The sequence below is a fragment of the Echinops telfairi genome, unplaced genomic scaffold, assembly GCF_000313985.2.
Source record: "Echinops telfairi isolate 266 unplaced genomic scaffold, ASM31398v2 ScPeMD7_7462;HRSCAF=8500, whole genome shotgun sequence".
Taxonomy (NCBI): domain Eukaryota; kingdom Metazoa; phylum Chordata; class Mammalia; order Afrosoricida; family Tenrecidae; genus Echinops; species Echinops telfairi.
Window position 1 is genome coordinate 4,996,526 of NW_022111362.1, and position 16,538 is coordinate 5,013,063.

Sequence of the window (16,538 nt, forward strand, 5' to 3'; positions counted from 1 at the left end):
AACAATAAAAAACAAAAAAAAATAAATGTGAAATCAAAGCATATAATATTAGCTAAAAGTGTTGTAGCAGAGTACTCAAGAAGTAAGGAAATTCTAAAGCATGTACTTTAAATAGAGGGGGGAAAATCCAGAATGAAATCAGAAATAGAAGAAATGAAAAACAAATAGGTGGATAATTTTCAATGAACACGGACTAAGATATAATATCTCATAGTCGTTTAAAATATATAACTCTGTTGATAGTAACATCATTATAGTCAGTGGTAAGGCACTGGTGAGCAAAGGATTTATAAATGCATAGTACTTTTTATTAGACTCCAATACATATATTGTTAACCTATATATCTCCAGAATGATGTTCTTGATGTCCTCCGACAGCCCATTGGGTCTTTTTTATTAGTGACCAATCTGTCAAATTTGTTCTTAAAATATATTCCAAATTCAAGTGGGATAGACTTAAGATCGTATTTTGGCTTTTGTGGTCTTGCTTTAATTTTCTTCAGCTTTAACCAGAACTTATAAATGAGAAATTGATTATCTGCTCCACAGTCAGCCCCTGGCCTGGGTTCAGCTGCTGATATTGAGCTTCTCCGTTGTTTCCTCCCACAGTTGCAGTCAATTTGATTTCTGTGTATTCCATCTGGGGAAGTCCATGTGTAAAGTCAGCTACCTTTTGTGTTGTTGAAAACTATATTTACTATGAACACTTGTTGGTCTTCCAAATTCTATCTTGTGATCTCTAGTTTCTGTCACAAGTCCATATTCTATCACATGTCCAGCTACTGGTTTTTCCTCTTTGTTTCCAATTTTTGCATTCTAATCACTAATAATTATCAATGAATCTTGATTGAATACTTGCTCAATTTCTGACTGAAGATATTGGTGGAATTCTTTGATTTCTTTAACTGGTCTCATGCAACACCAGTTTTTGAGGTTGTTGCATAAGTTTGAATAATAATTATATTCATTGGATTGCCTTAAAGACAGTTAGATATAATTTTCTCACAGACAGCATTGTACTTCCAGATTACCATTTTGCAATGTCTTCTTTGAAAATGAATGCAGTGCCGTTCCTCTTGATTGTGTCAATACCAGCAGTGTAAACCATATGATTCTGTAATTCACAATAGCCAGTACCAGTACGTTTCACCTCACTAGTGTGTAGGATATCGATCTTTATGCATTCCATTTTATTTTTGTTGACTTCCAAGTTCCTTAGATGCATACTTTGCACATTCCAAGTTCTGACCATTAGCAGATTTTTGCAGCTCTTTCTTCTTATTTTGGGTGGTGCCCTGTCAGCAAGTCAAGACCCTGGCGGCTTCACTCTCACAGGCATTACCCCACTCAAGTCACCATGGTTGCTCCATTCTGAGAAAGGAGCTCCAACTCAGTCACATTTCATGTGCCCTCTGACTCGAGGTGCCCATCATCTGGCACTGTCTTCAACAGTGTTCTCCTTCCCTTCGTTAGGCCTTCAGTGTTGGACAGTGCTTTAGAACTATGCACAAGGTTTTCAGCTGCTGCTTTCTCCCAAGTGGCCAGCCACTGATTCCTTCTTTGTTGTATCTCCTTAGTTTGGAAGTTCCCCTGAAACCTGTTCACTTTGGGTGAACCTGCTGGCATTTGAAATACCAGTGATGTAGCTTTCAGCATCACAGCAACACACAAGCCACCACAGCATAACAAACTGACAGACAAGTATCAAGGATTTTGTCTTTCTTGCATCCACAATCTGTGCTCATAGAATGAGATCAAAAGACAAGCTGCATTGGTTAAATCTGCTGCACAAGACCTCTTGTGTATTGAAAAGCTGGATGTAATTTTGAGGACTAAGATGTGCCTGAGTCAAGCCCTGGTATTTTCATCTGCCTCATATGCATGTGAAAGTTAGACATTGAATAAGGGAAACTGAGGAAGAATCAATGTATTTTAATTGTGGTGATGGAGAAGAAGAATGAAAGTACCACAAACTACTTAAAGGACAAACTATGTGTCTTGGAAGAAGTGCATCCAGGGTGCTACTTAGCAGCAAGGATGGTGAGATTTAGTCTTACATGCCTTGGACATGTTATCAGGACATACCAGTCCCGGGGAAAGGACATCGTGCTTGGTAAAGTGGAGGGACAATGACAATGAGGCAGGTCCCCAAGGAGGTGGAGTGATACAGTGGCTGCGTCAGTAGACTCGGGCATCGGGGTAATTGTGAGAAGGTCCCGGGACCAGGCAGGGTTTCTTTCTGTTGTGCACAGTTTGCTGTGGGTAGGAACTGACTCAGTGGCACCTACCAACAACAATAACAGCAGCAGCAGCAACAAAGATTGTTAAATTAGGAATAAAATACTGTCATAAAAGGTACATCTAAAACATAAGCATGTAGAAAATTTCAAACTAACCATTTAGTTAGTTATAGGTATCCATATCTATAATGTAGATATAGATAGATATCATATAAATATTAATAAAAGAAAGATGGAATTTTTTATAGAAGAGAATATAAATTCTAAGGTTGAAAACATTACTGGAGTAACGAGTCATCATTTCTTAATGATAAATGGGTCAGTTTACCAAGAGGTTGGTCCCCACAATTACACACTTCGGTGTGTAGCCTAGAGAAGCACCGTAAGGACACACTCTTCAAAGTAAAACTGTTTCAATAGCCAAATAATGGAAGCAATTTAAACCTCAGCAGGAGATTCAGTTAATGTGTTCTTGCACAGTTACTCTATGGAATACTGTACAGCAAAGAAAATGAATGCATTGCATGTATGCACAGCAACCTAGATGGATACTGCAGAAATAATATTAAGAATTATATTGAACCAAAGAAGCAAAGCATAAAAGAGCATACACATATGATTCCATGTAGATCAAATCTTTAAGAAGACAAAACCAAACTATATTGTTTAAGGTTGGACAAAAAGGTATTAAAAGGCAGGGGAACTTCTTAAACATGAAAGTAGGAACCAGGGGATTTAATCAGGAAGAGCAATATGGCAGAACCCTTCTGAGGTATTGGAAATGGTCTGTTTTTTAGGGTGACTATGGACATTTTCTTCATATAAACTTTTTTGTAACCAACTCCTTTCCACACTGTTTATTCTCTATGTTATTTTGTTTTCTTTTTAAAATTGTTATATATTTTGCAGTGGGGTGGATTATGTTTCACTCCTATTTTCATTACTATACTCTTAAATATTTGAAAACATGAAATGTTCTCAGTGAGAGAAATAATAATAAAATGTTTTCATCTGTGAAAGAATCAAGACACTAAATATTAACTATATGAGCCCACCAAGCAGAAAGAAAATGTTTTGAAAATGATGATGGCAACATATGTACAACTATGTTTGATGCATTTGCTGTATGGATTGTTATAAGAGCGATAATAGCCCCAATAAGATGATTTATTTTATATATATTGTGTTAGTCTGGGTACTTTAAAGAAACTAATCCACAGAAACTCATGTATGAGGGTTTTTTATGGAGGTTAAGTGTGCATCAAGAAAACATCCCAACCCAGTGCTGCCCAAGCCCACAAATCCAACATTAACCCATTAACCCATATGTCCAACACCAATCCACAAAGTCCTCCTCCATCTCACAAAACAAACACAATGATGCCAACTGCAGGAGGAAAGCCGAGTCAGTGAATGTGTAAGCATCTCAGCGTTGGCAGGGGTCTCCACATGGGTGCTCCAGCACCCAGGGCTGCATCGGGGTAGGTCCATGTGGCTTCTCCTCAGGGATGTCTTGCAGGAAGTGAGCCTTGCCAGCTAAAGCAGGGAATTGGCTAAGGCAGCTGCACCCTGGTTCGACCATCACAAAGCAAGGGACCCGAGAACTCGAAAGGCGAGGCTCACTGAGCCATTTATCCCTCCACCCTTCATTTAATCCCACATGTGTTTATCGGCCAGGTTGGCACAATAAACGAACTACCCTACACACACACACACACACACACACACACACACACACACACACACATCTTCAAAGTAGCATTAACCTGTTTTTACTTCAATCCACTCAGGTGAACTTTGAGGAATTTAAGGAAGGTTTTGTGGCAGTATTGTCTTCAAATCCTGGTGATGACCCCTCTGATGATTCAGAAAGTAATTCTTTGGAAGCAGGTAAGTAGATTTCTCATCAACTACAGCTTATTTTCATTATTGATCTGTTATTTGGGAAATATAATATTCTAGTTGAAAAATGTAACACTTCTGTAAATGAAATTCTAAACTCTACTTTCTACTCTATCATTACCAAGCTATGTGGTCTTGGGTTGTTTTCTTCTTGTCTGCATTTATTTATAAATTAATGTCAAATATGGTTTCATCTGCATCATAGGTTTGTTGAGAAAATAAAATAAACGAATGTGGAAGAATTGAAGATTTTAAGAATTAAAGGTGCAATGCAAATATGTTCTTGTGGCCTCCCAAGGTTGACAAAACAAGAAAGATTGCTACAGCCCATGGACAGATTTAAGTGCATGGTTAGTCTCAGATGAACATGACCTATAGGAGCCTTGTCACTGTCTGGGGTTGATGGGGCAAAGAATACCCTTGTAAATAGAAGTGACGGTCCCAAGAGAAGAACTATCTGAAGGAGTGGAGGAAACCACCAGGCTCTGGGTCAGGTCAGAAGATGGAGAGTGAGTAGGAAGTTCAGTGGAAGAGTTTTGGGGGAAGGATCCAAAGCAGGGAGCAGCAGGTGAGGAATGTAGATGCTCTATGTGATGAGATTTGGAAGATGATGACTAAAGTACCCATTGGCTGTCACTGCTTGTGTTAGTCTGGATTGACTAGAGAAACAAATCCAGAGACTTTCATATGTGCATAAGAAATAACTTTAGCCGTATAGCACCGACAAAACACACATCGTTCCTCTAGCTTCTGAATACTTCCTTCCCAAACACTACGACGCAGTTCTACCTTACAAATCTGGCTAGACCGAAGTACACACATTGGTACAAATAAGAGCTCTCGACAAATGGAATTCAGGACAGATAACCCTCAGGAATAGTAGTGGGAGCAGCAATACCGGGGGGTTAAGGAGATGGGGGGGAGGGAGAACCCTCACAAGATTGGATATATAGCCCACTCCCCAGGGGCACGAATAACAAAAATGTTGTTGAAGGGAAACATCAGGCAGTATAAGACACAAAATAACAATAATATATCGTTGATCAAGGATTCACAAGAGTGCGAGGATGGGGGAGGGAGGGAAAAAAAGAGGAGCTGATACTAAGGACTGAAGTAAAAAAATATATTTTGGAAATGTTGATGGCAACATATGACAAGTAAGCTTCATACAATTGAATGATGGATTGTCATAAGATTTGTAAGAGCACACCAATAAAATGATTAATAAAAAAATAAAATAAAATGAGTTGTGTAAAAAAAAAATAAAAATAATGAAATCTGGAAGTGTAAAAAAAGAGAGATAGCTTTATATCAAAGAGTAATTGTATATTAAGAAAATATCCCAGCCCAGTCCATATCAAGTCCATAAGTCCAATATTAGCCCATGTCTGATACCAGTTTATAAATTCCTCTTGACACTCATGCAACATGTGCAATGATGTGCTGGAAGATCACAGGCCAGTGAGTGGAAAGTCTTGTGGATCCTGTGGCACTGGAAGCATCTCAATACTGGCATGGGTCTCCACGTGGCTCTTCCAGCTCCAGGGCTCTGCCTGTCATCAGCGTAGCTCCATGTGGCTTGTCAACAGGAATGTATAGCAGAGAGAGTGTGTCCTGCCTGCAGGAAGGAAGCAGTTCTCCCAGAATCCTCACGAGAAGGCCATGCCTACAAGGAGGCATCAATCAGGCTGTGACCTGATTGACAGGCTAGACTTCACCCCTTCACCCAAGCTGACAGAATATTATGTAGCTGCCACCCTCCTCCATTGGGCTCAGGGTATGAGAAAATAGTCATTTGATTTGCTTAGCAATCCTGAGCTGGGGTGCCTCTGTTAAGAATGGATAAAATGTCCATGCGCACGTTCCCTTGTGAATGAGAGCAGGCGTGTCTGGACATTTTGAAGGCAGTATTGATTATCGTAGGGCAGAGGCAGGAAGAGCTCTTTCCTTTCTTCTTTACTACCTCCGCAGTTGAAAGGAGTATTGACGGTGGGATGGCACTTTTGGGAAGGGCCTGTGGAAGAGGAAAGAAAAAATAGAGAAAGCAGTGTCCTCTATGTTCCTGGCCTTGAATTTTATGTATATATCACATAAGTATTTTATCTAACCCTCAGACATTTGGAGGCATTGGTATACATGGTATTCATTAAAATAAGTTGACCAAGAAGTATGAAGGAATTTTTCCAAGAAATCATTGTGACCAGAAATTTGGGTCCAGGCTTTCCAGCTTTCGGCTCTGGGATTTTGTGCAGGCACCATTACTGGAAGCCTGTACTAACAGTGGCTGCTCATATTAGCTCTTCCCCTTCCTGCTGATTGCAAAAATACCTGCATATAGTGAAAAGCACCATGTATTTTTAGGACGGGGTCTGGAGTCTGCATAAACAAAAGCAAAATAGACTCTGAAAACTTCAAGCAGTGCATAAAGTTGAGAGTGATGGCCCTTTTTCACCTTTATTACTAGCCTCCCAACCCAATTCACAAGTAACAGAGAAGCAGTTTCTCGTGTTCTTTTAAATGTTTTCTGTTGGTTAAAAATGTTCATCCACAATAGCATAGACACATTCAAATCTCAGAGAGCTGATTTACAGGGATCCTCACCAAATTTCCCATTTTCTTTTCTCTCTCTCAAGCTGTCCTACCAAAATATGTGAGTGGTCCTAAGTGGTATGGTCGTCGGACCCGGCCTGAGTTGTGCACACTGGAGACTGAAGTCAGGCGTGCAGCAGAGAAGCAAGGACAGAGCAGCCTGAGCAGCCAGCTCCACCGAGCAGCATCTCTGCAAAGTGTGGAGGTGGGTCAGACTTTCCTTCCCCAACCTGAGTGCCTAGTATCAGGTAAATATCTCAGTTTGTCACTGCTCACATCACATGGTTGTGAGAGAATGTAAGGAGAGAGAGAGACACAGTCCCTAGAATTTTAAGTAGACAGGAGCTGGGGTTCACATTGGGGAATAAGATCTCATTTTAAATAAGATCTGGGTCTAGTTGTCTTCATAGTGACTCTGGCCGTAGAGTACTCTCCTTCAGACATTGTGACAGCAGAAATGTTTTCATTTGTTTCTAACTCCTTTCTGACATTAATACTGTAGTGCTCTGATACTGTAAGAAAATTACTTTATGGCTTTAAAGGAGTGACTTGTTAACCTACCAAGGGCATAAATTGGAAAATTCCTCTCTGATTATTATAGCTTTAAGAATTTGGATGTACTATGCCCACAGTCGCCTTGCCTTGAACATGTAGACTATAAGGTGCTCTACCCACTGAACACTGTTCAGGAAAATACTTAATACCTCCCAGTAGCCTTGGCTTTAGCTCCCTTCTCCAGTTCATTAAATTATTCACTTCAAGTACCTGGAGTGAATCCCAGACACACGCTAATGACCAGGTCCTCACTGTACTCCATGTCAAGAAGCATATTCATGATAAAGCATCACATGTTCTGAGTAAATCACATACTTGTTAGATCTGCATTCAAGGATTACAAGATGTTACTGGTTCCTCCTTTATGTGCTGTCAATTGAAAGATGAGACCGTATCAAGAGTTTACCTTTAGTAAGGTAACTTGGGGTCCTGAATTGATTTTTATTTTCAACATTTGTAAGGCACAGGGAAAACAAATAAGCACATGTTTAAATCCTAAATTCCCTTTCATGGATGCATGTGCTATGTTGGGACAACACCATAAACCCAGGACATTTGCTTTCTTGTTCTCTTTAAATTTGGATCTGAAGTATAGCGGGTTGACTTATCGTTTCTTGGGCTTCATCGGTGCTCTTCGGCTTTTTGAGACATTTTTTGGTACTCAAAACTGGGTACGGAAAGGGTATTTTTTCGTTTTGCAGTGAGTGGAAGGCATTAGGGAAGTGGGACTGGATTTTTTGGTGTTGCTCTGACTTCTCATTTAAATTCAAGGGTGTGAGAGCACTGGCGGGTAGGTCCTCGACCTCTAGTAGACAAGACAGCTAAGCACTGTAGACCTCAGTACCCCAGATTGAAAGTGGAGGGGGTGTGAGCTGAAGACTCTACCTTGTCCCTCTTTCATATGCTGGACTCCATAGGTAGCATGATGCTTCTTTCTTTCATAGCTTCCATAGGATCTTCCTTTTATCTGCTCTCAGATTTCAGTCCTCAAGATTGCTCCTGCTTAGAATTCTGAGTCTTGGTCAAACCAAAACCAAAACCGACTACCATTTAATCTATTTGGATTCCTAGCAACCCTATAGTTCTTAGTAGAAGAGTTTCACAGGGCTTCCAGGGTTGGTGGGTTCAAACGAACTAACTTTCCGTTAGTAGCCTCATGCTTAACCACTGTGTCACCAGGACTCCACCAATTCTATTTGGGGTTGTTTGCTTGGTCACTAAAACATAAGATTTTGACATGAATCAGCTGCTTCTGGATGTCTCCACCTTTTCTCTTGGTGTAAGATTACCAAGACAGTGGGTGCATGTGGTCAGTGCCTGCTCAGCATTGTGCTATTCTTGGAACTGTTTACAGAGACACAAAGGCCTGTTGCACCCTTCTGACCAGGAAAATATCTTTTGTTTTCCATTCAAAGTACTGATGATTTAGGGGGTTAGGAGCACCAAGTATGATTTCACAAAGTAAGCCATGCTCCCTGTTTCCACTCTGGCATTCTCATTTTCAGTAAGGAATTGATCATCCACATACTGCTGGTGTACAAATAGCATGGCTGCTTCAATCACACAAAAGAGCTTGCCAGTGCTACATGTTTGTTTGGTGTCCTGCAATTGCTTTTGATATTATCCAAGGGATTTATATGCCCTTCCATTTTTCCACAGAGTCTCAAGTCAGATGAAGAACCTGATGGTGCCAATGAGCCTCAGAATGAGTTATTTGAAGCACAAGGTAAAACCATGACCTCATGCTTGGTACTTTGAAAGATCCAGGACTGGGATTGTCAGCAGTGTTGCTGTGACAAGGATAGTTTCCTGGAGAATGCAGTGTGGGTCATCTCCGTGGTCAGCCTGTTTGCCAGATATATTTATATAGAGAGCGTTGTACCAAGAAAATAGCTCACACAGATGTAGAAGAAGGCAAATTCCAAGTTGTGCACGTTCCAAGCCCATGATGCTGATGTTAGGGTGCAGGGTCCTTATGACTTTCATAGCTTTGGGGGTTGATAGGCCCAAGAGGAGCAGAAAGACAAAGGTCTGTGGCTACAGAAGAAGATGAATTCAAGGTTGGCAGGTCAGGCTTGTGGCTAAAGAGGTGAATAAGTCCAAGCTTGGTAAGTCAGGTGACAAGCTACTGATAACTCCCAAGAATAGCAAGCAATACAGGAGACCACTGACTCAAGTCTTAACCTGTGTACAACTGAATCTGGGCTAACCCTATTTACATCTTTATTATTTTAAAATAGTTTTATTGGAAGATATGAGTGATTTCCAAAAAAATTGATTTTTTCCAAAGTTTTGTATTTAAATTTTTTTACAAAACAACTGTGTCACCTTCAAAGTACTCTCCATTACACTTGACACATTTGTCAAATCTGCAATTCCATTCTTGGAAACATTTTTCAAACTCATATGTTTGGATGGCTGATATCACCTCCCGCATTTTTTTTCTTCATCTCTGCTTATGTCTTCAAATCACTGTCCTTTTATTTCCCTCTTCATTCACAAAAACAAAAAGAAGTCGCACGAAGTGAGGTCAGGTAAGGTGTGTGGGGCAAAACAGGCATGCTGGTTTTTGCCCCAAGCTGGCACACTGAGTTGGCTGCGTGAGCAGGGGCATTGCAAATCAGACCATTTTCATTATACACCTGCCAGTCCCCTGTCTGCCACAAATCAGACCGTTTTCGTCACACGCTGTTATGCGATCTTTTCGGATTCTCTATATAGAACGCTTGAATCCGAAAAGATCGCAAAACTATTTTCTTTGTATGTACATTTGTTACTTCTTTTTCAGGTTTCTCAATGAGACATAGATTATTTCTCTCGATTGTTTTGTTGTGTTTAGGTGGTGGTTTCTCTTGTCAGTTGTAGTCAGATTGATTGTCTCTGGGCTCACTGATTTGAATTTCCTTTTCAGAGGGAAAATCTATTCCTCAAGGCATTTACTATGTTGCCTAATTCTGTTATCTCATTGTTTATATTCTTAAATTCCTTTTGATTTACGATTTCTTCTGTTGTTTTCCTACATGTCTAAATCATTCTTCAGAATCCTGTTTCTTGTAGTTCCAGAGCCTCTTTTTCAGAGTTCTCTATTTGTTTATATTTGTTTTTCTTGATGTTTTGGGTTTACTGTGGTTGATTGCTGTTTCCTGAGAATCCTAGTAGTCGTGCCAGTGATGTGAAGAGTTAGTTGGCTTTGTCTAGTGATGTGGGAGAGGTCTAAAAGAAGGTGAAAAACATGGTGAAATGGAGGAAAGGGGAGAGAGACGAGTAAGTGCTGAAAGTGTGTGGGGAAGATACTATATTGTTTTTAGTTTACCATTTTCCTAGATAGACAGTTTAAATGGCATCCTCTTCGCTTTTGGTTTTTCCTACCATTTTAGTCTTATTCCCCACCTCAGAGATCCAAAATGGGTGTCCTGTTAGCTGCTGAGTATTCCAGTTATATAAATCTGACTTACATAACATGGAATCTGGAACTGGTTCATTTACTACAGGGTGGGTTTGGAGAGCCACTAACCCACCTAAGATGAACTTGAAGTAAGAAAGACTCCATTACAATATTGACCTCCATGTGCCCCCACACCAAATGGTGGGTCACAGTGATGTTTTAGGCCTTCTGGAATTGGTCTCAATTCAGAGCCAGTGTCCAGTAATCCCTGAAAAGTCTAATTATTTCTTTCCCCACAGTGAACAGTCACTCTTGTAAAATGCTGAAGATCCATTTGAGGAAGGCTGAGAAAAAAATTAACAAAAAATTTTTTCATTATAGTGGGGGTCCTTCCTCAGTGAAACATAGCTCCTGCTTTTTCCAAGGGGTTGTGGGTCTGTAAACTGTCTCACCTCAGGGAATGATTGAGCAATTATGACTCTTCTGATAATTTGAGTTACACTGCTTCTCACTTGACCCAGATTTTTTTCTGCTTGGACAGATGAAATAAATATTCATTAGGTGTCCTATGTTTTTCACTCCCAAGAACATCCTGCCTAAGTAGACAATACCATGAGTCCATGAGAGTCAAGCTATTCTGATTACTACTTTGACTCAGCTGTCTATTACAGTAGCCACGTCCACCTTGTCTCTGTCAATTAAGTGCTGCCATTTGGCCCCTATTACCATGCAACCCAATTAGCCCAATTGTAGTTAGGTGTCATGATTCAATTAAGTCCATTCCTACAGTTAAATCTGGCTTACATAAAATAGTAATCAGCAATTTTCAATGATGCTGAGACTACATTTGCAATTTTGTTCCCTACTCTTGCGGTAAAGGTGTGAATTCTACTCCATGTGTGTCTGTAGGCCTATCCTGATAAATCCACTATAGCATGCCAAGCTCTTTAATCTTGTAGATAACTTTTTCTACAATATACTTTTGACTGGGCTTGTCATTGAGCATGATTTATTTATGCCATCATACAACCCATGAATCAACTTCACTGAATCACCCAAGAAGTGTCTTACATTGAAACATTGAATGAATAATCTGTGCTTAGTGGGCCCATATCAATAAACTCTGACTGCTCCAACTTTGTGTTCTACACACCGTTATCAGGCACCCTTATTAGCCATTCTAATACAAATATATCCTCTAGGTTTCTGTTTGTACATATTAGAAAACTCTGGAAATTCTTTTGGAGTATAGTGTACCTCTGCCTGGGTCATCTTTTAAGGCTTGCTGGAGCATAAGTCTAGTTTTAGGTCTAGAAGCAATAATGGGTGTTGAATTCATTAACTGGAAACATTTATCAATGTCTTTTAAAGCATCTCCTCAAGCAATGCTCCATTAAATGTCTAGGATTCATATCAGGATGCACTGCTGAGTTAATCTTCTCATGTGGTGGGGAGGGATACTAGTTTTTTACTCATGTGGTGGGGAGGGATAATAATTAATAATAGATTTAATATGGAGCAAAGATGGAGCAATCTCTTCAGATGGGAACAATCTGCTGTTGGCTGAAGTAACATTATGGAAATTAGGGGCTCAGTGCACCCATCTTCTTGATTATCTGCCTGTATCTCCCCATCCCAAGGCTTAAGAGTCCCTTTTGTTCCCAATCAATATTCTCAATTTAACAGCATTTGAGGTTGGGGATTCAGTTGGTATTATAATTCATCATTCTTAGGATAATACTCTGAGTTTATTTTTCAGTAATACAGCCTCTGTTACTACAAAAAGTAAGCCTTTCTTTTAGAAAATAAACGTAAACGTTGAGGTCTTTCATGCAGTTTTTGATCTTTGACTGAAGTCCTGAGTTCATGTCTTTCCTTCTACCAATTTATCAATTGTAAGTAGGGTAAATAATCAGCTTCCCCATACTTCTTACCCCGAAAAAATTGCAGAAGAAAATCAAACATGCTCTCACTTAGAGCATCAATTTCCCCCATTTCTTGATTTGTGGGTGGTGATACTCTCACTGCCGTCGATTAGTGACTGTCTGACAGGGTAGAACTGCCCCTATGGATTTCTGAGACTATTTATGGGAGTAGAAAGCTTCATCTTTCTCCTCAAAGTTCCTGGTGGTTTTGAACTGTTGACATTGAGGTTAGCAGCCCAATGCATAACCACTAAAGCGCACCTCACACCATGGTTTCACAGTGCCCTTTATATTAATGGAGGCCGAGTTATTAGTACCTTCAGTACTGATCAGACTTGGGAACCAATTGAGAAAATTGATCCTTATAACTTGGTTTCTCTAGAATCACTCTTGGAACCAAATGTTTTAGGCCGGGTTCTCTAGAGAAGCAAAAATTGTGAAGTGTGTGTGTGTGTAGGTGTCTCTATATTTAACCAAGATCTGGGTTCTAGCCTCTGGAACACCAGTTTCCTGTGAGCTCTTTTCTGATAGTTATACCAGGGTATGGTTTTTGTGCTTGGTAAAGTATAGGGTAAGCAGAAAAGGTGACTCTCAATGAGATTAATTGACACAGTGGCTGTAAAATGGGTTCTAGGATGGTGCAGGACTGGGCAGTGTTTCATTATGTTGTACCTAGTGTCACTATGAGTCAAAACTAACTTGATGACATATAGCAACATTATCTATGTGTGTTTATTTATTTTTTAATGTCAGTGATTTTTTAAATCTCCCCTCCCCCCGCAAAAAGTCTTGTTTTAGGAGCTCATCCAGACATCATGCCATTTCATAGTTCAGTCACATCAAACAGCTTTGTACTATTGCGACCAAAATTCATTTCAAAGTATTTTCTTCCTCCTTGATATCAGCTCCCCCTTACAAATCCACCCCGCCCACCACTTCCCCCACTGCACCCCCAGGAACCCTTATTCTAGTTGTTGTTTCTCTAGGTCCATTTATCCTGGGTTTCATATACCGAAAAATGTTGAAAACCACATAGCAAAGCGTCAGGAAGGCTACCCACAATGACAAAATACAGCAGAGATAAAACCCACTATGAAAAAAAAACCCACAGAAAATATTAAAAACCAAATCAAGGCCAAATGTATCAAGCGGCAAAGTTTTAACCGTTCAAGTCAGGTTTATCATTTTAATCTACTACAGTCATCTCTCCAATACTCTGTCTGATCACCAGGTTATTCTCATCCGTCAATTATGGTCAGAAGTGAATCACCGAAGGCTTATTTCCTGTGTAGAACCTGCAAACATATTTTGGCCATGTGCTGTCATCCATGGCCTTCTGCACACCAGAATCTCACAATATAAGCTCTGATAGTACTTCATCCTTCATATCTGGATTATATAATGATCATAGATGTTGGTGTGCTTCTTCCATGTGGGCTTAGTTGACATGTCACTTATTTGAAAATAAGCATTTAAGACTCAGATGCTGATAGCTGGGCACTATCTAATTTCTTCCCTACACTTTGCTACGCAACCATATCTTCTGTGCTTCCTTTATGAAGGTAAGTAATGAGTAGGACCATGTCATAAGAAATAATTGTTCTTAGCTTGGAGCTAAAATTAAGTGCGAGCCCCAAATCCATTCCTGGATCTATGTTTTTAATTTGCCTCTGACTCACCTTAGAGATATCCTTGTTAATTTATGGTAGAAAATGATCTCAATCTTCTCCATGGACCACAAGGACCTTTTGTTTATAGTGTCATTAATTAAGCTGTGGTACTAATGTTGTAAACACTATTGAGAGAGGGAGATTGAACAAGGGTAGGCTAACTACATATCTCAATACCTGGATTATTCATTTTTACAGAATAAATCCTTACCTGACTAGATGCTATTTACATAAAGAATTAGAGTTGGTTACCAGGCAAAACTTAAAATAATATTTACTGGCAATGCCACTCAGGTCTGCCAGAATAAAACATATCTTAATACAGCAAGTAAGGCATTGAAGTAGTAAGTCAATGTTGGTCCACCTACTGAGCTAGGTGTTTATATAAATGCATGTATGTGATCACAAGGTGTCAATGAGATCAGGTATCAGGCATCAAAGAACAAAATATCATATTATTGTGAATGAGGAAGAGTGCGCAGTGGAGACCCAAAGCCCATCTGTAGGCAACTGGACATCCCCTTACAGAATGGTCACAGGGAGAAGAGTCAGTCAGGATTCAGTATAGCAACGATGAAGCATGCAACTTTCCTCTAGTTCTTTAAGGCTTCCCTCACCCCCTATCATGATCCCACGTTCAAATCCAGCTAGACCAGAGGATGTAAACTGGTACAGATAGGAACTAGAAACCCAGGGAATCCAGGACGGATGAACCCTTCAGGACCAATAATGAGAGTAGTGATACCAGGAGGGTAAGTGGAAGGTAGGGTAGAAAAGGGGAACCGATCACAAGGATCTACATATAACCCCCTCCCTGGGGGACAAACAACAGAAAAGTGGGTGAAGGGAGACATCGGACAGAGTAACACATGGCAAAATAATAATAATTTATAAATTATCAAGAGTTCTTGAGGGAGGATGGGTGGGGATGGAGGGGACAAAATGAGCTGATACCAAGGGCTCAAGTAGAAAGTAAATGTTTGAGAATAATGATGGCAACAATGTATAAATGTGCTTGACACAATGGATGCGTATATGGATTGTGATTAGAGTTGTATGAGCCCCGAGTAAAATTATTTTTTTTAAATTAAAAGAAATGCAAGTATTTGTGTGTGTGTGTAATAAAACACATAGACACAAGTATGGATATTTCTTAGATATAACCCAATACCTCATGTTTAAAATTTGGGGTTTGCAGGGACAAGGGAACAACAAATGATCTAAAATCGATGGTAAGGAGGGTGTAGAATGCCCGGTGGGTTGATCAAGTGCAAGGTAGTCAAGATCAATTACTGAAAGCTAATTGAAAGTCAAACACGATAGTGGGACAAGAGGAAAGTAAAAGGCAATAGAGGAAAGAACTAAGAGGCAAAAGACATTTTAGAGGCATAAATATAGGCATGTACATGTGTAAATATATTTATATATAACGATATGGACATAGATCTATGTACATATATTTATATGTCAACTATTAAGGTAGCAGACGGACATTGCTCAACATGGCTCAAGTCCTCTCTCAATGCAAGAACACTTTGTTCTAATAACCTGGCATTCTGTGATGCTCACCATCCAACACAATCGCTGAAGACAAAATGGGTGCATAAGCTAATGTGGTGAAGAAAGCTGATGATGCCCAGCTATTAAAATATAATAGTGCCTGGAGTCTTAAAGACTTGAAGATAAACAAGGGGCCATCTAGCTGGGAAGCAACTAAGCCAAATGGAAGAAGCACACCAGCCTGTGTGATCATGAGATGTCGGCAGGATCAGGTATCAGGCATCAGAAACAATCATATCTATTCAAATGCTCGGGGATGGAGGGGAGACCCAAAGCCCATCTGTAGACAATTGGACATCCCCTCACAGTAGATTCACAAGGAAGGAATGAGCCAGCCAGGGTGCAGTATAGCACTGATAAAACATACAACATTCTTCTAATTCCTTAATGCTTCCCCCTCCCCCCCATTATCCTGACCCCAGTTCTACCTACAGATCTGGCTAGACCAGAGCATGTACACTGGTACAGATAAGAGCCCTCGAAACATGGAATCCAGAACAGATAACCCCCTGAGAAGCAATAATGAGAGCAGCTGTACCATGAGGGTTGGGGGACAGTTGAGGGAGAAAGGGGGAACTGATCGAAATGATTAATGTAACCACACACACCCCAGGGTGAGGAACAACAGAAATTGGTGAAGGGAGACAGCAGACAGTGTAAGATATGAAAATAGCAATAATTTATAATTTATCAAGGGTTCATGAAGATGGGA

At 40.0% G+C, this 16,538-nt stretch overlaps 1 protein-coding gene across 1 annotated transcript in view; it reads left to right on the top strand.

Moving 5' to 3' along the window:
* Window positions 1–16,538, top strand: part of NINL (ninein like) — a 176,272-nt gene that overhangs the window by 41,212 nt on the left and 118,522 nt on the right. The window contains exons 3-5 of the mRNA XM_045283532.1: window positions 4,031–4,130; window positions 6,776–6,936; window positions 8,946–9,012. Coding sequence (XP_045139467.1) covers window positions 4,031–4,130; window positions 6,776–6,936; window positions 8,946–9,012 — 328 coding nt within the window. The remainder of the gene's footprint in view (window positions 1–4,030; window positions 4,131–6,775; window positions 6,937–8,945; window positions 9,013–16,538) is intronic.